This window comes from Panthera uncia, chromosome B1 (genome assembly GCF_023721935.1).
Source record: "Panthera uncia isolate 11264 chromosome B1, Puncia_PCG_1.0, whole genome shotgun sequence".
NCBI classification, from domain to species: Eukaryota; Metazoa; Chordata; class Mammalia; order Carnivora; family Felidae; genus Panthera; species Panthera uncia.
The window spans coordinates 198,957,593-198,984,710 of NC_064811.1; the positions used below are offsets into that span (position 1 = coordinate 198,957,593).

The 27,118-nt window shown below is 56.7% G+C and overlaps 1 protein-coding gene across 4 annotated transcripts; it reads right to left on the reverse strand.

Moving 5' to 3' along the window:
* Positions 1–3,008: 3,008 nt before the first annotated feature.
* CLN8 (CLN8 transmembrane ER and ERGIC protein) lies at positions 3,009–25,272 on the reverse strand. Of its 4 annotated transcripts, XR_007458065.1 has the most exons (4): positions 24,898–25,272; positions 11,741–12,411; positions 4,535–4,914; positions 3,009–4,501 (listed from the first exon to the last, which is right to left on the reverse strand). XR_007458065.1 is itself a non-coding variant. In XM_049631831.1 (3 exons), the coding sequence occupies exons 2-3, from the start codon at positions 12,281–12,283 to the stop codon at positions 4,591–4,593; spliced, it is 867 nt and encodes a 288-aa protein (XP_049487788.1). In that variant the 5' UTR covers positions 12,284–12,411; positions 24,898–25,272; the 3' UTR covers positions 3,009–4,590. The 4 variants fall into 4 exon arrangements, 3 of the variants coding, with proteins under 3 accessions (XP_049487788.1, XP_049487790.1, XP_049487789.1); XM_049631831.1 differs by having other exon boundaries at positions 3,009–4,914; XM_049631833.1 differs by lacking the exon at positions 24,898–25,272 and adding an exon at positions 19,863–19,977 and having other exon boundaries at positions 3,009–4,914.
* Between the last annotated feature and the right edge of the window lie 1,846 nt (positions 25,273–27,118).

Here is a 27,118-nt window from a genome sequence, read left to right on the forward strand (position 1 = left end):
CCAGGTGCCTGTGCTCGGGGCTCCGCGCTGTCCTCAGAAGGAATGCAGCGGCGTCTTTCACCTCCACGCTGGCACTCGGGCAACGCGAATGGAAGGCTACCAGACCCTGGATACCTGGGAGTCGGTTCCAGAACATTCTGTGTTCTGAGTCAGTAGGAGGAAGAAAACAGATTCCCCAATTCCTCCCATCGCTGTATTCTAGTCAAGCTGAAAAGACAGCACATATCACCGTGTGTTTTAGTTCTTGACAAAGGGGAGACTTATTTAAAAGGAGAAATACTGAACCGGCAAGCTTTCCCATTAGAGCAAAACAGATTGAGCAAAGACAGAGGTGAGGTGATTCACCAGAGTCTAGGGACCCTTACCGTGTACTCACTCTTAGGTGGGCGGCACCCTCACTGTTAGAAACCAGTCTGCGGGCGGCAGGCATCGGCCCGCATGTGCCCCCTCCATGTGCACAGCCGCACCCCTCCTGCCAGCACAGGAGCTCCAGGAGTTGGGTGTGGCAGGGACAGAGCAGGGTGAGCGCGCAGCGGGCACCGGTTCAGGAGCCCTGAGGACGGAGGTGTTCGGATCCCCGACACCAGGGGCGGCCCTCCGACTGGGGGCCGGCCCCACTCACCCCTGCAACCTCCTCCTGGGAGGCTGGGGGGTCACGTGCATCTGAAAGCAGTTCTAACAGTGCCGCGTCCCTGCCTCACTGGGAACGGGAGGCTACGGGGTCAGGAAGGGACCCAGAAGTCCCCAGGACACGTGACGGTGACCTGTAGGTCAGGGCCATCCTGACATCTGACCACATGAAGGGAGGATGACGCAGCTTTCTCCGTTTTGCTGTTGTCTGTTCGAGGGCTCAATGGAATAGCGAAGGTTTTTATCTGCTCGAGGGCTCACATGATGGAATAAGGGAAAGTTTTTCGCCTTGCAAAACACTTAGATTTAACATGATTTCCGTGTGCCATGAAGCAAGCTGACACAGACACACTGAAACCAACACCCACGAGGCAGAGAGAAGGCTCGGGGACCCTGACGGGTGCCACCCCCGGGGCCTCCACGGGCTCCGGGAAGCAGGAGACCCTCTCACAGCTGAGCCAGCTTTCATGACGGGTTCCCCACCAAGAATGTCCCCTATGGCCACCGGCCTTGCCAGGTACCTCCGAGCTACCTCCCAACCCTGCCTTTCCCACAAAGATCCGCCACGACCCGTCCCACAAGCTGGTGAGCCCTTCTTGTCCACATCGGGCTTTGTCCCCTCCCTGGCTCCCTGTGGCTGAGCGGCTGGCCCACGCCAGGCACCGCGGGGACGTGCAGTCAGCCGTGGACGGATACACACAAGGACAGCGTGAACACGGGACGGGGCTCCATCAGGGGCTGTCCTACGCTCTGAGCGGACCGCACGTCGACGAGCCTCGGCTCTGACACCAGAGGAGTGAGCCCCAGTACGGGGAAGGCTGCGTCCCAGCCCGTCACCTACCAGCAAGAAGGCAGCCTAGGGAATCAGGTGCCTGGCGTAAATAGGACTGCCAGCACAGGGTCGTTCGCGCAGGGACGGTGAGAAGCTGCAGGTGACTCGGCACAGCACCCAGCACAGGGCAATGGTTGCCGGCTGCAGGGAGACCCCGGGGTCTGAGGAGAGAGGAAGGGGGCGGGGGCTCGGCCTCCCGGCCTACAGGGCCTGGGAACACACATGAGAAGGGTCGGGGCCGTCTTCCTTCCACAGAGAAGACGCTCGCTGGCCCACTGTCCTTCCCTCCCCCCACCCCTCGGCCAAGGCCGTTCTGAAGAGCACAGCCTGTGCACAGAGAAGTGTGTCTATGCCAAAGCACAGGGTGCAGTGACAGGCGATAATCGATGGTATTTCACCTCCCCACAGGCCACGCTGGAGGGCACAGCTGGCTCCTGCCTCCGACACCTGCGGCAGGTGAGTCCAGGCTGCTGTGGCCAGATCTTCCCATTTCTCGAGATTCCAGGATTTCTTTTTTAAGGTTGTTATTTTTTTTATTAAAAAAAATGTTTTTAATGTTTATTCGTTTTTCGAGACAGAGAGAGAGAGAGACACAGAGTGTGAGCAGGGGAGGGGAAGAGAGAGAGGGAGACACAGAATCCGAAGCAGGCTCCGGGCTCTGAGATATCAACACAGAGCCTGACGCGGGGCCTAAACTCACGAACTGTGAATCGTGACCTGGGCCCAAACTGGAATCACCCAGGCACCCCAGTTTTTTATTATTTTTAAAGAATCTTTTACTTATTTTTGGGACACAGGGGGAGAGGGAACAAGGGGGGGGGCACAGAGCGGGGGAGGACAGAGGATCTGAAGCAGGCTCTGTGCTGACAGCAGAGAGCCCGACGTGGGGCTTGAACTCACCGACCGTGAGATCGTGACCGGAGCTGAAGTCAGACAATCGACAGAGCCACCCAGGCGCCCTGAGATTCCAGAATTTCTGGCTGCTACGTGCACTCCCGCTGTCCAGCGCCCACCCGCCCCCTCTGCAGATAGCGTGGGAGTCACACGGGGCTCCCCCGCTGCACGTCCAGCTGCAGATGCCTGTGTCCTGGCAGCCTTGAGCCACGCCACAGCCGGTGCCGGGTGGCCTGGCCTGGCGCGGAGCCCGGAAAGCGCCCTACAACCCGGAAGGCCCTACCGGCCCCTGGGCAATAAAGGTGTGTGGGTCCTGGATCAACAGGGTTCAAAAAGCCTCTTCTACGCACACGCCTGCCTTGCTGCTCCTTGTGGGAAGTCCCTGGTCAGAGGGAGCACAAAAGTGTGCACGGGCCAAGCTCTCGTGCTATCTGGTCCTTCCCTCTCCACACACGACTATTGCGTCGTTATAAAGACGTGGAGTGTAAGGGGGGAGCCCTGGGAAGGTCAAATCCTGGTGTGGGTCACGTAAAAAGTAAGCTAAATATTTCATACTTTAACCTGAACTGTGAACAGACATGGGTCATCACCCGGTGTCTCCAAGACAAACGACTCACACCGACCAAACATTATGGAGAGACAAGAACGGACATCCTTTTGGGTCCATAAACATAAGTTACTTTATTAAGCTTCTGTGCCATCGGAAGACACCAGCTACGTCAGTTCCACAAGAAGGGCGGGGGCCGCAGGATCGTGAGTTAGTCGTCTTTGCGGGGACGCGGTTTGCGGGGTACCTCTGAGGCTTCAATCACTCCTTACGAGGAGATACACGGGTGTTACGGATCTTGACCTAAGCATAAAGCCGAAGCAGCAGTAACAAAGGTCGCCGCCGTGAGCGCCCTGTCACTTAAACACGAGTCGGACGTTTCCGTGACCAATAAACACATGTTTTTTGCAAAGACGTCAAAGAGGCTTTCAAAAAAAAAAATAAATAAACCTAATTTTAATTGCACACCCCAGGCCAGAATCAAATGTCTGTACGTGTGTCCCCCACTGCCCACAGTAGGGCGGTCCCCTGAAACCTCTCGTGAGCTGGAATGACCCCCTCTGCAGCACTTTGCTGTTACACAAGACCTACTGGGTGCCTGTTCTCGTGGACTAAAGGAAGTTGGGGCGGGGGGGACCCTCACTTTCACAGGAGAGGCCGTTACTCGGCGGACACATCTCTGCTAACAGTGGAGGTGCCTGAGCGAGCTTTGGAAGCGGGGGGACCCGGACCTCCCCGCACATGTGCTAGGCTGGTGCCCGCCTTCCCGAGGAGGGGGCAGGTGAAGGCAGCATGCCTGCCCCCCCAGCTCACAGGGCAGAGCGCCCAGTGCCCGGCCCTGAAACCCTCAGGAACGCCAGCCACGGAACGAGGGTCTGGTTGGGAAGCACACTGGCAACTTGGTCCGTTGAAAACGGCTCTAAAATCCAGACAGGTCTGATTACCGAACATCTACCTTATTTTACCAAGTGACCAAGAGAGTGTGAATACACGCTTCTGGTTTTACTGGAGATCCCCTGCTGCGCGACCCCACAGCCTGCACTGGAGCACAGGCACCCACCAGGCTGGCTCCGTCCCCCAAGGGGGGGGAGGGTCACTCCTGCAAGGGGCCCGCCCACTGCTTCGCCACCAGATGGCGCGACCGCAGCCAGGCTGGCCTCTCCATCCACGGAGATTCTAACAAGGGGCCCAAGCAGGACCCCTTCTGTCCGAGGACAGTGCCCTGCGGCTAAGAAGGTCACCACCACCAGATAGGACACACAAACTGCTGACCGTGTGACCGGACAGACCGGATGCTGACGGCCACGGCGGCGGAGGAGGGGGGGCGGGGGAGGGTTGCTGATGCCAAGTCATGCCCGGCACTGGGAGCGCTCCCTCCTCCTGGACAGGTGGCCCGGCCGCCACCGCGACGCCCTCCCTGATGGTCGACAGGGCCGCACACGGTTAGGCGTGCAGGAGCAAACCACAGCAGGTGACAGGGTCGCGACGGCAAAAATGTGCCCCCAGAGGCAAAGCCGGGCTTTGCACACCCTTTGCGGCCACCGGGAAATCAGCACAGTCAGTGTGACTCGGAAAGAGCGCCGGGGACAGCGCGGTCCCTGCCTCACTCTGCGGGAGTCTGCGGCGGGGACCTCGCGGAGCCCGTGGACAGCAGCCGCTGCGCCCCGGGGCCCTGGGCTCCGAGGGGCTACTGCCCCTTCTTCTGCGGCACCTGGCCATTGGCCCCCGCGGGCCGCCCGCCTCCGGGCTCCGGCTGCGCGAAGTTCCAGTCCACCGGGGTCAGGAGCTGCTGCGTCTTCTTATGGGTCCAGTAGGGGTTGAGGACGAGCGTGAGCAGACCCAGCCCCACGAGGAACAGCGCCAGGTGCGGAAGGTGCAGGCTGCTGCGCAGGCCGTCCCAGTGCCAGAAGCACACCCACCACATGTGGTAGGTGAGCACCATGCGGCAGTGGAACATGTGGATCATCAGCCACTGGTTCAGCTTCCAGAACAGGGAGTCGGAGCAGCCGGCCTGCGGGACAGAGCACATGTGTCAGGACGCGGCCGCCCAGGCGTCACGCCCACCACGAATTCACCACCTGGGTGCGCCCAGCCCCCGTGCCCGCAACAGCCGTGCCCCCCCTCCCCCGCTCCCCCTCCCGGGGGCATCGCCCCGGAGCAAGGCCACCCGTCCACGGCCCGTCCGCTCCCGGATTCGTGCTCCCAGGAGCCAACGCCAGACCTGTTTCCAGTCTCACTTCAGTCTCCTTTCTAACCCTGAGTCACACACACTGGCCGCCAGCAAGCCCTGGGAGAAGGGTCTCTGGGGACAGGGAGGCTGAGGATGATATACACTTACCTCCTGGTTTGATCTTGGGTCCTTCACCCCCGGAGCCCAAGGACGCAGGCACAAGTGGACTTTCCTTAAAATTACTCTAACTTTACACTAAAACCAGTTTCCAAGACTTGTAGCCAAAACCGAACAGAGAACTTGAAGATGGCCCAGCAGATCCTGGACGCGAAGGCGGGACCTGGCCAGCACCAGGCCACTCCGGTGCCAGGATGGTGGGCGCCCAGCCAGGTGACAGAGGACATCCAGCACCCCGACATCCCCGCACCCCTCAGACCTTCCACACACCAGCCTCTCCGACCTCGTCTCCGTTGACCCCAAGCTGCACAATCTCCCTCGGGAGCTCCGGGCCGCAGGTGGCCCCTCCCCGGGTGGGGACACTGTGTTGCTTCTGCACAAGGAAAGTCAGCAGTTTGAGGCAGAGAGGCCCTGAGAGCAGGCAGCAGAAACGACCTCAGGAAAGGGATCAGGCTTTACTTGAGCCACGTCTGCTGAACCCTGAGGAGGATGCAAACCAATTTCCAAGAGTGGGTCTGTTTTTAAAAAACAGGAAAGGAATCCTAACTCTGAGGTCATAAAAGTGTCATCACGGCTCGGACAAAGGAAAAGGAGACTCCGTGGAAATGATGACTTAGGACAAAGAAAGTGAGAAAGACAAGAAATTTCCTTGCTGTCTGAAATACGGTGAGCTTGGCCCAAAACTAACGCCACAAGAAATGTGAACGGCCTCCTACTTTCAGATCGGACACACCCCGGCATGTTTTCTAGTACTGCTGAGAGTTAAGTTAGGCGTAAACAGCGCCCAGAGGAACATTCTATTTATTCCGGCAGAGTTTAAATTTCCTCTAGGTGTAGAGGAAAGCACCTACCGGAAGAGGAGGAGAGAAAAGAAGCGGACGGACTGGGAGCCCCGTGGAGGCTCTCACAGACTGTCCGTCTGCAGGCTCGCGGGTTCTTGAGGCCGGAGCCTCGGGCCTCCCGCAGACAGCCTCCCTGCCTCAGTCTCTAAGTGGTGAGTCTTCCCTCACCACTAAAAGTGGTCTTCTTAAATTACGAATACTCGTATCACAAACATGAACTCTTCCCCATGGAATAATTAGGTTACGTTTGGAAAGCTCGAAGCCGGGGGACCGAGCGTTCTTTGGCACTCCTCAGTGTCACGAGGTGACGGAGCTGCGAGAAAAGCCGGGGACAGGAACGAGATCTGTGACAACGCACACAGAGAGGGCTTTGTGCGGCCCCGGCTCCCGGCGGTGAGCACCGCACAGGACACACGCACGACAGCGACGGTTTCTACCTCACCCACTTCGCGTCATGGGCCGGTGTGTCCTAGATGAACCGTATCACCCAGTGTGCGAGTCCCGTGTGAGTCCAAGCCACACTGCGGAATCCCAGCCGAGCAGGAGACGCTAAGAACGGGCCCCTGCTTTTGAGATAGAAACCCGTCTTACACGACGGTGACGTTTTCGGTCTTGATTCACACCTTTCAGTGTGTCATCAAATCAGACCTGGATGGTGGGCAGATTCTTGAACAGGACGCCCAACCGTGCGTGAATTTGGCGACTTTATTAAAAGCTAAAAGGATTTCCGCACGTCAGGGCGGCACATACATACAGCAGCGTGTGAACGGCAAGGAAACAGCTAGAGTTTCTGACCTAAGCTACCGCGTTTTAGGGCACGGTTCTGTCGCTGGGACCTGCTTGCTCCGTAGAGTCAACACAGCGAATGGTGTTGAGAAGCGACCACACCAAGACCCCCTTCTCCATCCGGCGTACACAGCGCCCGGCAAACCGCAGAGACCGCAGGCAACGGCCCAAACCAGGCCTGTCGCCCGCGCCCCCCCCACGGCTGGAGTCCGCCTTCTTCGTGGGGATGCTGGGGACCGAAGGCCGGGCCTCCCGGCACACCTGAGGAGGGAGACACCTGGAGACCCCCCAGCAGCCCTGCTCCAGGCGGGGCACAAACAGGTCTGGAAAGACACCGTGAAGCCGTTCGACACCGGCCGCCCGAGCACAGGAAAGAGAAAGATTTTCATTTCTTCTTTTTAAGAGCATCCTCCAAAAAATGACAAAAATTTGAGATAACTAATAATCTATCTTCTCAGAACACGCGAATCACAGCCCAAGCTCGCGCGTCTCGTGGGTTGTGGTGCCAGTCACCACGGGGCACGGTGTCCCGGTGCACGGACGTACGCGGCTCCTTTTGGGGACGTCCCTTCCCGCCGCAGCCACGTCTGCTGTGAAGCCTGGTGTTCTCACGTGTGAGGGGGCAGAGAAGACAGGACAGCTGGGCCACCGCCTGTCTGACCCGCACACCCTCCGTCCACACCCGGCCACGATGCCACCGGTGCCGTGCTCACAGCCAGAGGGCACAGGGAAGCTTCCCCCTGCCCTCCGTCCTCAGGAGGCCCCGCTCCGTGGGGAGGACACCCACGAGGGCAGCGCTGAAAAGCCACGTGGCGTGAGTAGGCGGGTCCCAAGTCACAGCACCTTACCTAAAAGGACCCACACCCGGACCAGCGGCTTCCATGACCGTTCAGAGCTCGGCTGAGTTGAAACGCTCCTTCACTCCATTAACGGTTTCCAGCCTCCCCCCAGATCACTCCTGTCCGAGGACCTCACGCCATCCCCAAGCCCCCCATCCACGAGCAGCTGTCCAGGTGCTTAAACTGCCCGGCTGCTGTAGCGCCCCGCGCACCTGCCCCGGTTCACCTGCCAGCCCGGCCCCCTGTCCCCCTCCACGGCACCTGCCCCTCTATTGCCACGTCCTCCTGTGGCACCGGGTGGGGCGGCCCTGGGGGACGACGGGACTGCCGGGCACGTGGCCAGGTACGTATGAACAGTCTGCACGCTTACACTGCTAATTCACTTCTGGTGTGCGTACAGCATCGATCCCCAAGGACCCTGAAGGCAGTGTGGTGTTTCCTACTTCTCTGTTTTCTCCCAAAGCTTACCACAGTGTCGCAGGAGTGACACAACCCATGTGTGCTGACTGCAGTAGACGTTTACAAAACAAAAAGCTGTATGTCAAGTTTCGCGTAAAACAGGCTGTGAACGTGTCATACGAGATGGCCAGAATCTGTGCTACAGTATAATTCTAAGAGTTTAACATGAACATCTTGATCTCAGAATAAGAATCAAGATGTAGACAGACGACACACATCTTTTAAAAACACGCTTTTAAAAACATAAAGGAGGGGCGCCTGGGTGGCGCAGTCGGTTAAGCGTCCAACTTCAGCCAGGTCACGATCTCGCGGTCCGTGAGTTCGAGCCCCGCGTCGGGCTCTGGGCTGATGGCTCGGAGCCTGGAGCCTGCTTCCGATTCTGTGTCTCCCTCTCTCTCTGCCCCTCCCCCGTTCATGCTCTGTCTCTCTCTGTCCCAAAAATAAATAAAAAACGTTGAAAAAAAATTAAAAAAAAAATGTCATAAAAACATAAAGGAAACAAATACACAGATAACAATTCCAGGTCCTAAACAACCTTATTCAGAAACGAAAACACGAGAAAACCATCCCGATGTGGGACAGCCGCCACTGAGACGGCGGGCAGGAAGCCCGGATCCGCCCTCCCCACAGACACTGATTCAGCAACCGTTCACACACACAGTCCCTCCGTGAGAAATGCGACACTGATGGAGAGGCCCCTGTGCAGGAGAGCCCACACTCGCCGCGGCCGGGAGGGGCACTCAGGGCACCCTCCCGCACCACACGATCGGGAAGAGACCCCAGAGGAGGAAGGAGCTGCGGCACGCGCCCAGCACCCCAACTTTTTCGAGGGGCTCCCGGAGGACTGGCCTCGAGCTCGCCGGTCCTGGAGTTCTGACAGTCCGGCAGAGCCCGGCTGCCCGTGGGGAGCAGCGGCAACGGCTTGGCTGGTCGACCCCACAGCGGCCTGCTCTGCCCCAGAGCCTGGGGCCAGGCTGACCAGCGGGGTCGTGTCCCGCGTGAGGAGTGTGTGCAGACCTGGAGAGGTGCCGGCCTGGTCTAATGCACAGACACCAACGGAGCCGGGAGCGGGACCAGGCAACGGAGCTCTGAACCAAGGAACAGAGAGAACCCTCCAAAAGCACCCCTTGGTGAGACGGGACTGAAGGGTTTACGTGACAGAGAATTACACACAACTGTCACGAAGATGCTCAATGAAGTCACGAGAACAACATGCACGACCACAAGCGAGAATTTCAAGCCAGACAGAAAAATGTTTAAAAACAAATACCAGACAGAAATCAAGGAACTGAGAACACGGTGAAGAACAGAAAAGTTCACTAGAAAGTTTACCAAAGTGATCTACAGATGTAACGGCCATCCCTACCAGAATCGCGATGCTTTTTTACAGAAACAGAAAAAACAATTCTCAAATTCACAGGAAACCACAAAAGACCGCAAATAGTCATGTCACTCTTGAGAAAGAAGAACAACGATGAAGGCATCACACTTCTTGATTTCAAACTCTATCTCAAAGCTAATCAAAGTTGCCCGGCACTGACACGCAGTCCGATGGAACAGAACGCAGAGCCCAGAGAGAAATCCACCAGGTGTGGTCAGTCCATTTCTGACAACGGGGCAAGGGCAGTACCTTCGACAGGTGCTGCTGGGGAGACCGGACAGCCACGTGCAAAGGAACGAAATGGGACCACGTTCCCACACCAGACACAAAAGGCAAGTCAGAATGGACTCAAGTCTTAAAAATAAGACCCAAAGCTGAGACTCCTGGAAGAAAACATGGGGGAAAAACCTTCATGATGTTGGTCTTGGCAATGATTTCATGGATAGACACCAAGGGCAGGCAACAGATATGAAAACAAACAACTGGGACTGCATGAAACGAATATCCTGCTTTAAGCAAAGGAAACGATCACTGGGGTGAAAACACCACCTACAGAATGGGAGAAAATATCTGTGAACCACATAACTGATAGCAGATTAGTCTTCAACGTACATAAAGAACCACAACTCGATCGTAAAAATCAAAGAAAATCAGATTCAAAAAATGGCCTAAGGACTTGAACCGTTTTCCAGAGAGGCCAACAGCTGTATGAAAAGATGGTCAGCATCACTCGGAACCTGGACCCACAGGGAGGAGCCGCCTCGCACCTGTCAGGACGGCTGTCGTCAAGCACACAAGACGAGTGTTGGCGAGGGTGTGGAGAGACAGGAAGCCTCGCAGTGTGGGGAGAGTGAAGATGGGGCAGCCGCTGTGGAAAATGGTTCGGAGGTTTTATTTTCTAACACCGAGCTACCTTATGATCCAGCAAACCCACTTCTGAGTTTTCCAAAATGACCGAAATCACGATCTCGAAGAGCTGTGAGCTCCTTCCCTGTGACGCACAACAGCTAAGACACGCAGACAACCGCAGCGCCCGCGGCAGGTGCACGACACGGAAAGTGTGCTGGACACACAGAACGGAAAACTGTTCAGACTGAAAAAAGGAGATTCTTCGATATGCAACGTGGATGAGCCTTGAGGATGTGATGCTCAGAGCGGCGAGCCCGTCACAGAAGGACAAACACCGCTTGGTTCCACGATACGAGTCACCTACAATGGTCAAACTCACAGATCAGTGTGGAATGCCGGGTGCCCGGGGCTGGAGGAGGGCGGCAGGGAGCTGCTTATCACCAGACATGAAGTGTCGGCCACGCAACAGGAGACAAGCTCAAAAGAGCTGCAATAATACCGTTACCTAAAAACTGGCTAAAAGGGTAGATCTCAAGTGTTAACATAAGATGAGAGAAACATTTCAGAAAGATGTGTGTAATTCATATATACACTTTTGGACCTTGTTTCAAAAACATTTGAAAGAAAGAAAAACAAAATCACCTTTTCTGGGGCTTACAGAATACGATCAGCTCAGATCCACTATTTTGTTATGGAGCCAGAAGCTTAAAACATTTGTTTAAAATTAGCAGGGGCACCTGGGTGACCCAGTCGGTTAAGCATCCGACTTCGGCTTAGGTCATGTCAGAGTTCATGGGTTCAAGCCCCATGTCGGGCTCTGTGCTGACAGCTCGGAGCCCGGAGCCTGCTTTGGATTCTGGATTCTGAGTCTCCCTCTCTCTCTGCACCTCTCCCACTTGTGCTGTCTCTCTCTCCCTCTCTCAAAAATAAATGGTATTAAAAACATTTTTTTAATAAAATAAAATAAAATAAAATAAAATTAGTAACATGGAGGGGCGCCCGGTGGCTCAGTCGATTAAGCGTCTGACTCTCGGTTTCTGCTCAGGTTGTGATCTCACGGTTTGTCGGGCTCTGCTCTGACAGCGTGGAGCCTGCTTGGGATTCTCTCTCCCTCTCTCTCAAAATAAATAAACGTTAAAAAAGTTAGTAACACGGAATTCAACCAAATGAGCGGTTACTGTGGACGCCATGACCTGGTCTGGCGGGGACCCCGAGCATGGTGCACAGGGAAGCTGTGGCACGGATGCGAGACGGGAAGGGGGCCCTGCCCGGCTCCCCAGGTCGTGCTGACGAGGAAAGAGACAGGTGAGCCCCACGCCCGCGGAAACACTCACCTTCAGGAGCATCCAGGAAACGCAGGTGAAGGGGGTGCTGACCTCCAGGAGCAGCGTGATCATGGCCAGGTAGTGGCCGGCTCTGAGGTTGACCACCGAGCCGAGAAAGCCCAGGAAGGCAAAGAGGTGGTGGACGACCAGAAACCAGTCAAACGTCCGGAAGAGCACGTTGGACACGTGAACCGCGACGTTTTCAAAGAGAAAGAATCCCGTTGCCGTCGCCACGTGAAACCAGCACCAGTTCTGCTGGCCGCACGCCTTATCGGCCTGGAGCACGGGGTCTGCCAGCAAGGCCCACAGGCCCGCGGCCGTGCTCTGAACGCCAAAGACCGCGCGGGTGGCCGCCAGGTTCCAGAAGACCTTCTCTCTGGCCACCAGGGAGCGGTAGGTGGCATTCAGGGAGGATGACAGCTGGTGGCAGACGACGAAGACGCCCACGTAGAAGACGAAGCCGGCGACCACGAGCGTTGAGCGGATCTTCCAGGACGTGTAGTCCAGGTCGAAAATGCTCCCTGCTGTGCCGCCATCGCTCACATGAGTCATCGTCCTAGGTGCAGAGGATTAAAGGCGTCCCAGGACCAATGCAGGGCTCGGGCGCCCACACCGCGTCTCGTCCCACGAGGCACCGTCCGTGCAGGTGTGTCTGGGCTCGTCATGTATTCGTCTCCGACCTGAAGAAGGAAGACAGGCTCACATGTGTGGACGGGATGGGGGCCCCCCCCCACTTCTCTGCTCCTGCAGGACGCACACAGTGCTGGGAGAGGGAGTGTCACAAGCCCTCTGTCCTCATGTGCTTGCAGGCAGACAGGCAGGCAGGCGTGTGCATACACACACACACACACACACACACACACACACACACACACACAGCAGGGAAGCGCCACCGGCAGCACCTGAGGAGGAAAGGAGAGGGCATGGGAGCCGGGAGGTGGCACGGCAGCAGTGGTGAGGCTGATGGCACACACCACCCGGGACTCTGCCGCGGGGACGCCCCGCTCACAGCCTGGGTCACACTCACACTCCACAGGGTGAGACACTTAGGCAACCACACCGGGATACGCTTTGTCAAAGCTTCTCACACCCCCGAGGGAGAGCCCTGCCCTGCCCTCTACAGGCTGCACGCAGTACTGTGCAGGGTACACGCCCCGGCCGGGCTGTGTGCAGACTTCACGCTGTCTGCGCTCGCTCTCCGCACGCAGAAATCACTGTTGGGAGCACAGGAGCAGGGGCGGCTGTGTAGACGGGCTGCAGTAATGTCTGGCACACAGAAGGTGTTTGCAGGACTCAGCACAAGGATTATCATCACCCGTCACATCAGGGTCCTTATAAACCGGAGGAAAACCCAAGTCCCCAGTTCCAGTCTGTTAACCTGCCTACGGCATGAAGCCCGTCCACACTCCCATCTGAAGCCAGTGCAGGGCCTGGATGGGAAAGGGACGAGGCCACCCGTGTGTGCCTATCCCCGCCCTGGACACCAGGAAGGACAGCGTGTCCCGCCCAGGCAGGGGGCTATGCCGAGTCCTTGCCGGAGGAAACCCACCTCCCACCCTGGACCACATCAGCTCTCAAATGCAAGGTGGGAATTCTGATTCCAACCGTGAAAAACATCCCCTATGCTCAGTACGTAAAGACACGAAGGAGGGTGTGGGTATCGCTTACCACTGCCCCGTTTCCAAATCCTTTTCTCCTACACCAGCGGCTGCTACACGCAGAAAAGATATTATGAACATACTTACCCACTCAAACAGTAAGTGCCATTGAAATAACCCAATAATTTCTCTGTAACAATGTAAAAACAAAAATTCATTCTTTGCCCAGAAATAAAAAAACAAAAAAATATTTCTTCTTTTCGCAACCGGCCCATTTGCTGTTGCTGACCTCAAGTCCGGCAGAGTTTGGAGACTAAGATGAACTTCTGGCTGTATTTCCAATACATTTAAGGACCTTCCCGCCTCCACGTTAGAAGACGGCTGTCGTACGTTTTATACTAATTAGCGCGACAGACTGCACTGTGGTGACCGCTAGAGGAAGGTCACCAAAACCCGGGCTCCTGCCCTTCACACGCGTCCCCGCAGAGTCTGAGCACCGTGCTCCCAGGACGGGGTCGGGTGGTGGCTCTTGACCTGCCCCCTGCCCCACCCGACGGCCCTCCAGCACAGGCAGCTGTTTGAAAGCCCAGCCCGTGTCCCTCACCTCTGGGCTCCTGCTGGCGCTGGGTCCTCTAAGAGTCCTTTCCCCACCCGGCCCCACCTGTCAGCCCTTATCCTTCTGATCTCGGCATCAATGCCTTTTCCTCCAGAAGCCCCCTCTGGAAGCCCGGCCTCCACGAGACAAGCAGCTCTCTGCTCTCTGTGTCAGCCTCGCAGCGCGGGACCCCAAGGTGCAGGAGGGAACCCCAGGATCAGGTGCTAGCAAAGTGGCCAGAGTCCCCCCTGGGTCCCCTCCTGCCCACACCTTCCACATCCCACAGCCCTGCAGGGGGCTCACCAGACAGGGCACCTCCTCAGGAGCGGAGGGCTCTCCCACCCACATCTGGGCAACAAGGAGCAGGACTGGGCAGGGGCCACGGTGCGTTCCAGCTGTCCATCCTTGCGGAGGTCACCATGTCTAGCTGAACTGCGGGCTGTGAGCCCAGAGCCACAGCTGTCCATTTGTGACTATTCGGCGAAAAGAGCTACCCTGCCCAAACAGTCACGGTGACCACTGTCGGGACGTAGGAAGCACTAGCTCCTTTAACCCAAACTACGGAGGCACCTTTTCTAACTACTGAACTCGTGGATTTGATAATGGTCCTGTAATCAAAGGCAAAGATCATAGAAGCATTTGTCTTCCTACTTCTGAGTGAACCAAGCTCTATGGCAGGCTGGCTCTTTGTGGGTATGAATCGATTCAGGGAGGAAAGACAAAAGCACACACGTACACACACGTCCCCCCGGGAGTCCCGAGTCTGTGCCATCACCCGTGCCCGTGCCCAGGAGTGCTCCGTATTGGACAAGACTGAAGGCGCCGAGGGGGCTGCGCTGGCCGCTTCACGGACTTGTTCTCTGCTCCTGTGATTCACATGCCCCCAAACACACGTACAAGCACATGTGCACACAGATCAGTCTAATAGATGACAGGCTGGCGAGAGCGCCCGGGCGTCTGTGCGCTGGTGTGTCGCGTTTATTCCCCCGCACACTCCGACATCGTAAAAACCTTCCTGGCTGGGCAGCCCGCCCCTCCCAGGCCAGCCCATTCTTGAGAGAGCAAAGCAGGGACCTAACCCATCAGAGCCCTGCCTCCCCACCCAGCCCCTGCACCTGGAGGCACTACTGCTCTGCCTTGACCGCCCCAGGGTCCACCAAAGCCCACCGAAATCGTTCAAGCGAGCCAGTCCTCGAGTTCACGCTGACCTGCTTGCCTTTCCCATGGAAACCCCAACAAAGGCTGCCGCCTAAACCTTGTCCTGTCTCCTGACCGGTACTTCCCCATGGGGCCCAGCATGGGGCAGGCAGGGCCCGTCTCCAGGGCCCACGAGTGTGATAACCCTGGTTCTCCTGAGCCTCTGCTCTGTGTCCGCTGGTGCCCACACCTGTCTCATAAAAACACACAGAACAATCTGGTTCTGGAGAGTCACCTCCTAACCCCACAAGGGTGGGGGAGGCTGAAGTTTACAGGTGCAGGTCAACTTCCTGCAGAGATTTCCAGGGTTGGGGAGAAAGGAAGCCTCACCTCCAAGCACGTGATGGTAACCATTACAAGAGTCACCCTGCACAAAACTGTGAACTCTGCTAAACTATGGACTCCCCCGAAGACTTCTTGTACTCTTCCACGAGCCAGTCACGAGGTCCGGGTGACAGTTCCCATTTTGCCACGATTGCGTGAATATGCTCTTAGCCAAGGCTCCCAGCTTCTGTGGCTCCTCTGCCCGGGCCTCTAAGCCTCAGGCTCGGCCCACTGGTGAGCCAGGACAAGTGCTGTATCAGGAAGTTTGGGCTCAGGATCGAGGGACCCCAGGGTGCCACGGCCAAAGGAATAAGAACGGTGGAATCCGACCGTGGTTCCACTATTTAGGGCCATGCTGGGCCCGTTTCTGACTGTGAGAATAAAAAATCTACATAAATGCGGGAGAGTGGGCATTGGGTACTAACAGGAGACACCTACCACGTGCCAGGCATGTTCAACTAGGCCGTCTGCAGGAGAGCCCAGGCGTGGTCCCCGACTCAGACTGCACTGGCATGTGACCAGATGGCCCTCAGAGCCCCGGCCCGTGGTGCACAATCAATCGCCTGCAGTGTCTCTTCCACGCGCGTGGAAGATGCCTGTGACTGGGCCCACCTCCAGATTCTGCCTTTACGGCCCCGGAGGGATGGCCACGCTTGGGCATTTCCTAAGCACGCGGGTGCCCCGAGGCAGGTGCGGAGCCCCTGAGCTGGCATGACCTCCGCTCCCCATCTGGTTGTGAAAACCCAGGAAATCTCAGGTGGGGTGGCCCAGTCTCTTCCTTCTTCCAAACAAGGTCAGTGGAACTCAAAGGCAGCACACAGCGGCAGTGGCTTTAAATGTGAGCCACACACAATCGAAGAAAAGCTGATTACCCTGCTGGAAAGAAACACTCAAAGCAAGCCACTGTGAGTCTCTCTTTTCTACTGCCCCTCCCTTGACACTCCTGCCCCCCACCAAGCAGCATAGGGACCAGGGGGTCCTGAGGGTCAGGGTGGACACGTGCACCGTCCCGGGTAAAGGGAACGGAAAAGCGGAGGTTCTGAGACAGGGATCCCTGCTCACCAAACTCACAGTCCTCTGGAGGATGGTAGGACACAGGCCCGTTCCTGGATCCACATGTTTCAGAACCACATGCTTGAGTCACTGACAGTAAGACCACGTGAGGCAAGGACGGAGGCACAGGGCTCCTGAGGAGGCCCAAGTAAGGCGGCTGGGGGCGGGCCAGCTCTTCACGTGGGTGATGGGAAACTGGCTGCAAGGGCTCAGAAATCCGAGAAAAAACACTGTCCTTTAAAGTACACCACAGAGGGGTGCCTGGGGGGCTCAGCTGGCTAAGCATCGGACACTCGATTTCGGCTCAGGTCATGATCTCATGGTTCATAGGATCGAGCCCCGCGTCTGGCTCTGTGCTGACACTGCAGAGCCTGCTTGGGATTCTCTCTCTTTGCCCCTCCTCCCCTCACTCTCTTTCTCCCAAAATAAATAAACTTAAAAATTATTTTAAAGTACACCATGGAAAACGCGAGGAGCCTTCTAGACCTTTTTGAGGACAGTATCATATATATACATATAAATATATATTAAAAAATAAAAACAGCTGCAGACAGTAGAGTCAGGCATTGAAACAAAACAGGAGAGCAGAGCTGAGACAGACGGGTACCAGCAAGGCAGTGCAGACAGGGTGGGGCCGACCTCCAGTTCTCCTGTCTTTCCCTGGCCTGTCACCCTGATCACATCCCTCTGAGATGGCACAGAGGACACTAGGGTCACCGCTGTCCCACTGCCGCGTGCCCGCCTCCCAGACTGGAGGGCTCCTTTCTGCGGCCTGAAGTCTAGCGGGTGGTCACAGCTGGAAGTCCCTGTTCCCTCTCGGGGACAGCGGAGGCCCAACAGCTCACCTCAGGCTTTGTTTCCATCTGGAAGGCATCCAAGTCCAGGTGGCTGAGGAGCTGTGGGGGCAGGGGGGAGGCACTGGTTCCTAGAGGGGGGCCCGGGGTCCCCCACCCAACTCTCTGCAGCTCTCTGTTTTCTTTCGGAAAAAAAAATCTATCTACAAACCTCGTCTTTCTAAGATTCGCTGGTTTCAACGGATGCATTGCGCTGGACCAGCCGTTTTTAAAAAATTTAACAAGCATTAGTTTCAGGGCCACAGTGTGACGTGTCAGCCCTGTCTCCAGGGATGGGACTCCGTGGCCACCAGGACGCTGAGAACTCCATCTGATGCCCACCGAAGAGTTCACCGGGGGCTAAATTGCTAAACTGCCAAATACTAGCAGTTCCGTATTTGGCTTCGATAATTGATCCAAAACTTGGAAATGAGGAAGGGCGTATGCTTTCTACATCATGCTGGATGACTGCTTAACAAACCTCGTGAGGATCACCTGACTTGGGAGGTAACTGTCACCCTTTCCTGAGGACCGGCCATTTCAGTCAGAGAAGTTACAGGTTGAACCATGACACTGATAAGGGGCTACCTTCCCCTTTCGGCCCCAGGAAGAGATAGTGTGCGGTTGTGCTTTCGGTGCGCCCAGACACTCACCACTGCCCTGCCTCACCCGGCACGCCTCTCCGACCCTTTCATTCACTCGGTTTTGAACCGGCTTTTCATCCTGCTGGGTCCATAGTCAAGGAGACCAAAGTCACCTGACACGTGTTCCCTGTCTGTGCGAGACCCATGTGTGTATCACTTTGAGAATGATGGTTTGGTCATGTGTAAAAATGTTTCTTCCAAAATCAAAAGAAATTCAGACTCCAGGAACAGAACAAAATTCAGAAAATCTGACCAAGCATATAAATACAAAAATAAAATCCTGTAATCCTCCAAGCCAGCTCCAGGCCGCACTACTATTTTCGATTCAATCGATTCACTAAATATAAGCTCTTACTAATTTTTCCCCTAAAATAAGGGCCGGGGATACATACTGCCTGGCGCCTGCTCCTTTCCCGTCCACAATCCTGCCTGCAAAGTTATGTCTCCCCGGCACGGAGACCACCCCGCAGGGTGCACCGGCCCATCCAGCGCCCCGTCAGGCTCCCCGTTGCTCACAGCTCCCCACTGCCAGGCAGTGCACGTGGTCCAGGCCACCCGGAGACCCCAGCACAGGCGCAGCTCCAGTGTTTAGGGACAGGAAGCCCTGGGCGAGAACGCACAGCGAGCGGGCCCTGGGAGCTGCCTGAGGAAGGCTCACTGCCGCGCCCTGCTGCTTCCCGAGCTCCGCGGCTCCCCGGCACGGGGCTCCCCTGCACAAGCACAGGGCTGCTCCGCACAGGGCTCCCCCTCACAAACACCGGGCTCCCCCGCACAGGGCTCCCCCGCACAAGGCTCCCCTGCACAAGCACAGGGCTCACCTGCAAGCGGGGCGGCCGGAGCCCTGTGCAGCGTATCCCCGCCCCCGTCCAAGCCGGGACCTCGCTCCCGGCCACGCCGTAGGGGAGCGCAGGCCCCGCCCCGACGGAGAGGACGCTCACCCCGTCCACACGGCCCCCGCCCCGGCCCGTGCGCCCACCCGCCCACCGTCCTCCCTCATCCCGGCACTCACCGCACGGCCGCCGTCACGACCTCGCCGCAAACACGGCTGCGCATGCGCACGTCCGGTGGGCGGGGCCTATCGCGGGGCCGAACGGAACCGCGGGGGCGGGGCCTAGCGCGGACCGGACGGAACCGCGGGGCGGGGGCGAGGCCTAGCGCGGGACCGAACGGAACCAGGGGCGCGGGGGCGGGGCCTAGCGCTGACCTAACGGAACCGCGGGGCGGGGGCGAGGCCTAGCGCGGCACCGAACGGAACCGCGGGGGCGGAGCCTAGCGTGAACCGGACGGAACCGCGGGATGGGGGCGGGGCCTAGTGCGGGACCGAACGGAACCAGGGGCGCGGGGCGGGGCCTAACGCGGACCTAACGGAACCGCGGAGGCGGGGCCACGGGGGCGCGGACCTGGCTCCGACTTGAGGCCCCTGCCCTGCCTGCCCTGTACTCTCGGTTGTGCGCAGACCCTCGCCGCCCTCGTCACGCCCCAGGCTGACCCCTGGAGAGTCCAGGCTGTCCAAGGAAAGGGGCCGTCTGACAGACCCCACCGTCGCGGGGGTGCTGGGTCCCCGCAACGTCTTTGTGCCCACCGCCCACGGTAGGGCCCGGGGATCGCGCACTGCAGAGACAAGCCCGCGGAGCCCCGCCCCCACCGGGACATCACGGAGACCCCACGGAGCCCCCCCCTGAAAATTCACGGAGACCCCATGGAGCTCCCCCCCACCCCGGGGACCCCACCGAGTCCCCTCGGACCCCCCACTGAGTCCCCGCGGAGCCACACACCCCCCCCTCGGGGACCCCACCGCGACCCCAAGGAGCCCCCCCCCCTGGGATTTCACGGAGACCCCACACAACCCCCACTGGGACCCTCCCCCCGGAGGCCCCCTCCCCTCACCCGGAAGCCCAGGGATGCAGCTCACGGCTGGGCCGCAGCTGGAGGCCCCAGCTCCACGCCACACCGGGGTGACTCAGCAATCAGAAGCTTGGAAATGGGGAACATTCAGATAGTTTCACTTCCCAACCGTGGCCTTTGGCGAACAGGGACTTCTCTCGACCCTAGTTTCTGGTCTGCAAAGTCCGTAAGACTGCCCCACTGAGTGGCCTGTCCCGACTGTCACTCCTCCTCTGTGTGTGGTTTTGTGAACCCCTGGAGGCAAAGCTTGGGCACACGGTGTTAATGTCATCCCCTGGGAACTCCTTATCTTCCGGAGAAAGCAGTTGTTTTAGTCTCCCCAGGACCCTGGTTGCTTATGGTGGCTTGTGGTTTCCAGAGCCCCTCTGGGCATGTGATGGATATCCAGCAGGCCCCCTCTCCTGGCCGTGTGCCCCCCACATCACCTCATCACCTGGGCTCCTGGCCCTCAGAATCTGCTTCTGTGAAACGGAAACTAGGACAGCATCCACTCGGAATACTGCCCAGGGAATTAGATGTTATGATGGGAACAGTGGCTGGCATTATATTGGCATTCAGTGCCTGCTACTTACTTAGTCATACAAAGTCATTAACTGTAGGAACTGCCAACTGGGTGTCAAACTCCCCTGTCCTTATCTTCACCGTCCAGGTGAGGCAGCCTCCAGAACGAAGACCTCCATGGGAAAGGCAAAGCTTGCTGGCCTTGCCTGTGCCCCTGGTTTCTCGCGTAGTTCAAGAACCAGCCCACAGAAGACAGAGCCCAGGGGCTTAGAATTGGGGGTTTGGTTTTTGAGTGAAGATCGCCAGGCAGCCTGGCCTTGAGTAAACCCCCTGGCTTTGGACCCAGACAGCCCTGGCCTCCAGGACCACCAGCTTCGAGAAGTTGGCGTGCACCCTCTCAACCCCTGAGCTCTGTTGGGAAATGTGGGAACAGCACCTGGTAGGGGGCTCTGAGGTCTCCAGGGGCGCTGACTCATCCGGGCACAGCTCCAGGTCAGCACGCAGTAGGGCCCTTGCCCCTGAATATTCCCCTGAAGCCTTTTCTTCCTTAACCACATCTACCACCGTCGGACACTTTGTGTTTTTATGTGTTTGTTTTAATTATTTTTTATTTTCTGTGTCTTTCAACTAAAATGTGCCCTGCATGAAGAGGGACTTGGCCCTGCTCCCTCTTTTTTTTTTTTTTAAACCGTTTATTTTGAGAGAGTGAGAGTGGGGGAGGGACAGAGAGGGAGAGAGAATCCCAAGCAAGCTTTGTGCTGTCAGCAGGGAGCCAGACGTGGGGCTCAGTCTCATGAACCCTGAGATCATGACCTGAGCCCAAATCAAGAGTCAGACGCTTAACCCACTGAGCCAGGCGCCACCCCACCCCCCACTCCCTAGAACGTCCTCAGTGACTTGTGAAAAGCCCTTTAACCTGCACCCACATGCCTGCACCCATCCAGCCTCCCACATGAGAGGCCCTCAAACACTTTATTGAGCTAAGAATATGACAGATCCTGAGTCACATGCTTTTGTTTTGTTTTAACCACTGCCCATGTACATCTGGGGCCAATGTGGGGATAAAGTAAGGCGTTTTAACTGTGAATGTTCTTTGAAAGTAAGGTATCAGAAAATTAGTCTATACCTTCAGCACATCAGGAAGAAGGTTTCCATTCCCATTCAGGTTTTCAAGTTCAGCGTTTTTTTTCTGGTGTGTGCCACCTTGCTTTAGGTGAAATCCTGGTCCTGAGTGTCACATAAAAATGTAGCTATAGGGGCACCTGGTGGCTCAGTGGGTTGAGCATCCGACTTCGGCTCAGGTCATGATCTCCTGGTTCGTGTAGTCCAGCCCCGCATCGGGCCCTGTGCTGACAGCTCGGAGCCTGGAGCTGCTTCGGATTCTGTGTCTCCCTCGCTCTCTGCCCCTCCCCTGCCTGTGCTTTGTCTCTCTCTCCCTCAAAAATAAGTAAAGATTAAAAAACTTGTTTTAAATGTAGCCGTAGTGGTGACTGTGCGCTGGTGCGGTGCGCGGCCTCTCGGGTTGCCTCCCTTTCCTTGCCCTCAGTGCCACCTTATGAATACGGAGCTGAGGCTCATAGAAACCAAGCGACAACTTGCTCAGTCAGTCTCATAGGCAGAAACCGCCTCAGCTAGAATTTAAATGTTCAAGGACTGTGCCTTTCCACTCTGCCCTCTTTGATGCATCATGGTAAGATCAGTCATTTGGAAAACAATCCAGAGACAACCAGTAATAAATAACCTGGTGCAACTCAGAAGACAGACAGCACTGCAGCCTTATTTCTGCTCACAGGGGACCCGCGGGATTGTCCTCCCAGTGAGGCCACAGGGATCCACGGACTGTCTTCCTACTGAGGCCCCTGTGGGTCCAAGCAGGTCACCGGACCCTCCCTCCAGCAGATGCCACAACATATCTACTGTGTGTGACACAGCCTGGCAGGTGCTTTCCGGAAATGGTTCATTCACAACCATTTGGCTGGCCTGGCACGTCCCGGGATGCGAGTAGGCATATTCTCGCACTTCCTAGGTGAGAAAGCCAGGGCTCCAGTGTGGTAAGGTCAAGGAATCTGTCCCCTCCCCTCAGCTGCTGAAAGATGAGGCTGACTTTTGAAATTCAAGGCCATGAGGTGTTTGGAGGCAATTGAAACTGATTTTTTAGAGGCGGTGGGTAGGACAGTTTTAATATTGCCTTTCCTTTCTGATCGTGTAAGCAATAAGGCTCATTGCTTGCTTAAGAACAAGACAAATTTTTTAAAGACATTAATTAGCAGGGGTGGGGTGGGTGCAGTGAGATTTCTCCTCTTCTTTTTTCTTTCCTTTTTTTAATTTTTTATGCTCACTTCTTTTTGCAACAGAGTGCAAGTGGGGGAGGGGCAGAGAGAGAGGGAGACCCAGAAGCTGAAGATGGCTCCAGGCTCTGAGCTGTCAGCACAGAGCCCGACGAGGCGCTTGAACCCACGAACCGTGAGATCATGACCTGAACAGAAGTCAGACGCTTAACCTACTGAGCCACCCAGGTGCCCCTCTGGTTATTTGTCGGTAAGAACCAAGAAATAAGTGGACGGGTTGTCATGGGGGGAGGGGGAACTTTCCCCTTTTAAATCCCTGTATTTGTTACCAGAGAGCGCAGTTAGCTGAGGAGGAGAGATATTCCAAACAACATTTTAGGGGTGCGTGGGTGGCTCAGATGGTTGAGTGTCCCACTTCGGCTCAGGTCATGATCTCACAGTTTGTGGGTTCGAGCCCCTGGTCAGGCTCTGTGCTGACAGCTCGGAGCCTGCTTCAGATTCTGGGTCTCTGTCTTTCTCTGCCCCTCCCCTGCTCACAGTCTGTCTCTCTCTCTCTCTCAAAACTAAATAAACATTAAAAAAATTTTTTTAATACATTGGACCCCAGTTCACGATCTGCAGACCACAGATCAGAAACGAACACGGGATTCTCTGGACACCTGCACTGCCAATGAGTAGGTTCTCGGCCCCGCTGTGATGGAGATGCTCCCTGACCTGCTCTCCTGGGGCTCCTCTTACCCTCAAGGCCCCAACCTTGGGGCTCTGCCCTTGCACGCTCCGTCCAGTTGTGGCAAAATCCCTACCCTTGACACATCTCCTCAGCCTGCTTTGGCAAGAATGCTGTTGGGCTGGTCCAGCGGGAATGCCCCAGTGTGAGGCTTCCCACCCACCGACACCCCAGCACGCACCCGCCTCGGCTATAACCCACTTTTCCTTGTGGTGGACTTGCCCACCACCCCATCCCCTACTGCAAAGCCCACCGCGGGGACACCGCATCAATGGCGGTAGTTTCCTGAATAATGCATGTGTCAGCACTCTTCAACAAGTGTCATGGGGAACATTTCTTCGACAATTGTGGCAAAATGAAAGCTTCTTAGAAAGAAAAAAAAAATGCCAGAGAAGAATGCATTCTCTTGGAATCATTGCTGCCTATATGAGTATTCACTGCATCTGACTCTTTTCTGAAAAGTATGTGTTTGAACCACAAACCATGGTTTTGATGGCTCACGTCCAAGATTTTCAGAGGGCCCTGAACTGGGGTCCCTTTGCTTGGGCTGGTGTTGCGACCTGGGAAGGTGTGAGTGACCTCTCTGAGCCACAAACCTACAAGGCTAGAATTCATCTCAAGTGTCCGGGAACATCAAGGCTTCTGCTCCGTGAGTGTCAGCTGAGCCAGGGCGGGGCTCTCTCTGCAGGACAGGATGATCTGGAAGCTGAAGGCTGTGATTATCTTGGCCCAGAAAGAACCATGAGTCTCGGTTGGCCAAACACACAACCAAAACAACCAGCGTTTAAAAAAGTGCCTCGATAAGAGTGTGTTTGTTCAAGGACCAGGAAGCCAGGCTGTTCCAGAGCGGCCCTGCCCAAGCCGAGCCCGGGCTAGCCAACCCCTCCTGGGGGGCACAGGGGGTGCGTGGGACACTTGGGTCTTCGCAGCCGGTGGGGGTGGGGCTGAGGCCCTTCCGGGGTAGAGTCTGCTGCACCCACAGACACAGAACAGCACCCACAACGAAGGCAGGCAGTAATGCAGAGGCTCAGAAACCCTCACCAACTGCGAACTCACAGGAGCCCAGGCTGCGGTATGCTAAGCAAGCCTTCCCCCCGCCCCCCCCTCCCCCCCCCCCCCCCCCCCCCCCCCCCCCCCGCAGGTCTGCCCGGTTCCATCCCCTGGAAAGGGGGGCAGAAGGGGCTCATCCACTGAAGGAAGTGGTGCAGCCTTGAGGAATGTTTAAGTCAGAGCTGCAGAGACAGGATCCCTGCGATCCCTTGGGATTTTTTTGTTTTACCTCAGGTACTAGTTTGGGAACAGACTTACAGGCTCAAAAGTCGCCCTATCCTCCGCCCCCCGCCCCCAGCACAAAGTATAATGCGACGCACACATCAAATATCTAGGCACGGAAAAGGAAATGAGAGGCAGTGTGTTTCGAGGGTCAGGTCAAACATGACACAGCAGGCAGATCCCCACAGCAGGTGGGCCCTTCTCGAACCGCCGCACAGTGAGAACTTACCTGAGTGTTGTTTCTGCTCTACCTCCCGGCAGGTGCACATTTACAGGGAGAGGCAGGTGCCGCCAGAAGTCACCAGCGGGAATCAGGAAACACTCCCCCGGTTCTCGTCTCCCTGTAATAAGTCACAGCCCTCGTGAAGGAGCCGGACCCGGGCCTCAGGCTCACCCCTTCACGTCTGTTTGCAGGCCCCCAGGAACCAGACGACCTTCCGTCTTCTCTGGTGGTGGCTGCTCAGTGGCCCGGCGCACGGCCTGCTCTGAAGGTGACAATTACAGGTCTGAGTCACTGAGGGCGGAACACGATGTCTGTAGGGCTCCCACTGGCTGGGGCTGTCCACCCTCACCCCTGAGGGAAGCTGGTGCGGGGACCCCGTGCTCACACCCGAGCCTTTGGGCAAACCTGGCCGTCAGGAGCCTACCAGCCAGACCGGCCGCACCAGGGTCTGACCTGAGCCAAAGCGGTGCTCGGCCATGACTCTGGAGTTGGGGGTCACGTGTCTCCACCAGGAGTACGGCCGGACCTTCATTTCGGCACACCGGCCAAGAGGGCCGTTTGCTCTTTTCTGCCAATAAATATTACCCGTGGAAGTCACTTAGCTCTGACTCCCAGGCGTCCGGGAGCCAAATTCTTGCTATTATACAACCTACTGATAGGAGATAACAAAGCGGTACGTGCTGGAGTTTACAGATAGCAGGAAAACAGAGATTACTCTTGGGGCAGTTACTACCTGTAGAAAGCAAGACTACCCACACATATAACGCTTTTGTTCATAACGCGTGCTTTATAAACATTATTTTACTGGAGTATGTGCTCAAAGAAGATTAAAGTAAATAAATAAACAAACATGACCGTTTCTCTTTGCCTTGACACATTTCAAAAGGGGCAGAGGCATTGCTCTAAAATAGAATGTGTTCCCGGGGTGCCCAGGGGGGTTCAGTCGGTTAAGCATCTGACTGTTGATTTCCACTCAGGTCACAGTGTCACAGTTTATGAGTTTGAGCCCCGTGTCGAGCTCTGTGCTGACAGTGTGGAGCCTGCTTGGGATTCCCTCTCTCTCTCTCTCTCTCTCTCTCAAAATACACATAAAAAAAAAACAAAAAACGTGTTCTCAACTGAGAAACTAAATCTCGGTTTAAATCGTTATGTCTGTGTGGTTTGTGTATCAATCCTGTGTTTTGCTTTCTATGTTTTAGGATGCTTTGATACGTGGGGGCCTCCCTGACGTCACGGGGACTGCGTCCCCTAGGGTGGTGACGACACCCCACCCACCCGCCTGCTTTCTCCGGCTCTCAGCCGTGGGGCTCTGACCCCCGGGGCAGCCCCTGGACCCAGAGGAACTGAAATTACTCAGACCTGCCAGTCCCCGGTATGGTCAGCTGTCCCCTTGCCGGCTCAGTCCCTCCTATGAAAACCACAGTAAGGCTTTCCCCCCTCAACTTCTTCTGCCCCTGACCGACCCCGGGGCCTCCAGGGGGGTGGCCCCGTGGGACCTGCCCTGCCTCCTGTGTCCAGGAATCTGCGACCTTCAGCCGCTTCCTTCATGACGATCACTTCGTGCCTGCGTGTCTCACGAGGCCTGCGTCCCGCAGATCCCAGGCATACACCCTCCGCTCAGTTGTGTACCTCCATTTTCAGAAGAACCAACAGTTCTTTCAGCCCGGTTGAAAACTAACAAATAAAAAACCAAAGACCAAAAGTCGCCTAGAAACAGAACGCAGCCGACAGCAGCAGGAACAAAACAGTGAGTTTACGAGGTGTCTGTGTTTAAAATCCTCGTGGGTAAGAAGATGTTGGGAGACCGATGCTGCTTTCTCTACGTGGCGTCCGGGGCTCAGAGCTGAGGGCCGGATGGTTTACGGGGCCCACAGTCTCAGGTGGATAAGGACATCTGAAGTCAGCTCCCCAAGGGCTTTGCTAAGAGACAGCAGCCCCCCGACAGGAAGGCACGCGGGCCCGTCCCTCGCCTGCCCTGCGCCCTCCTGGTGTTTCCCGACGTGAAGCCCTTCGCTGGCCAACCGAGTCTCCGTCGGTGTAGACGGCACCGGAGGCATCTTTGAATTGCGGGGCCCCGCCCGCCTGGCAGAGAGTCGTCGAGGCGGCCGGCCTCGGGGGTGGCCGGTGCCCCAGAGTCGGAAGGGACCCGGCGCGGGTCAGCCGGAAAGACGGCCGCAAGGCTGCAGGGCTCCCTTTCTCTGGCGCTCAGAGGCTGCGACAGACACCT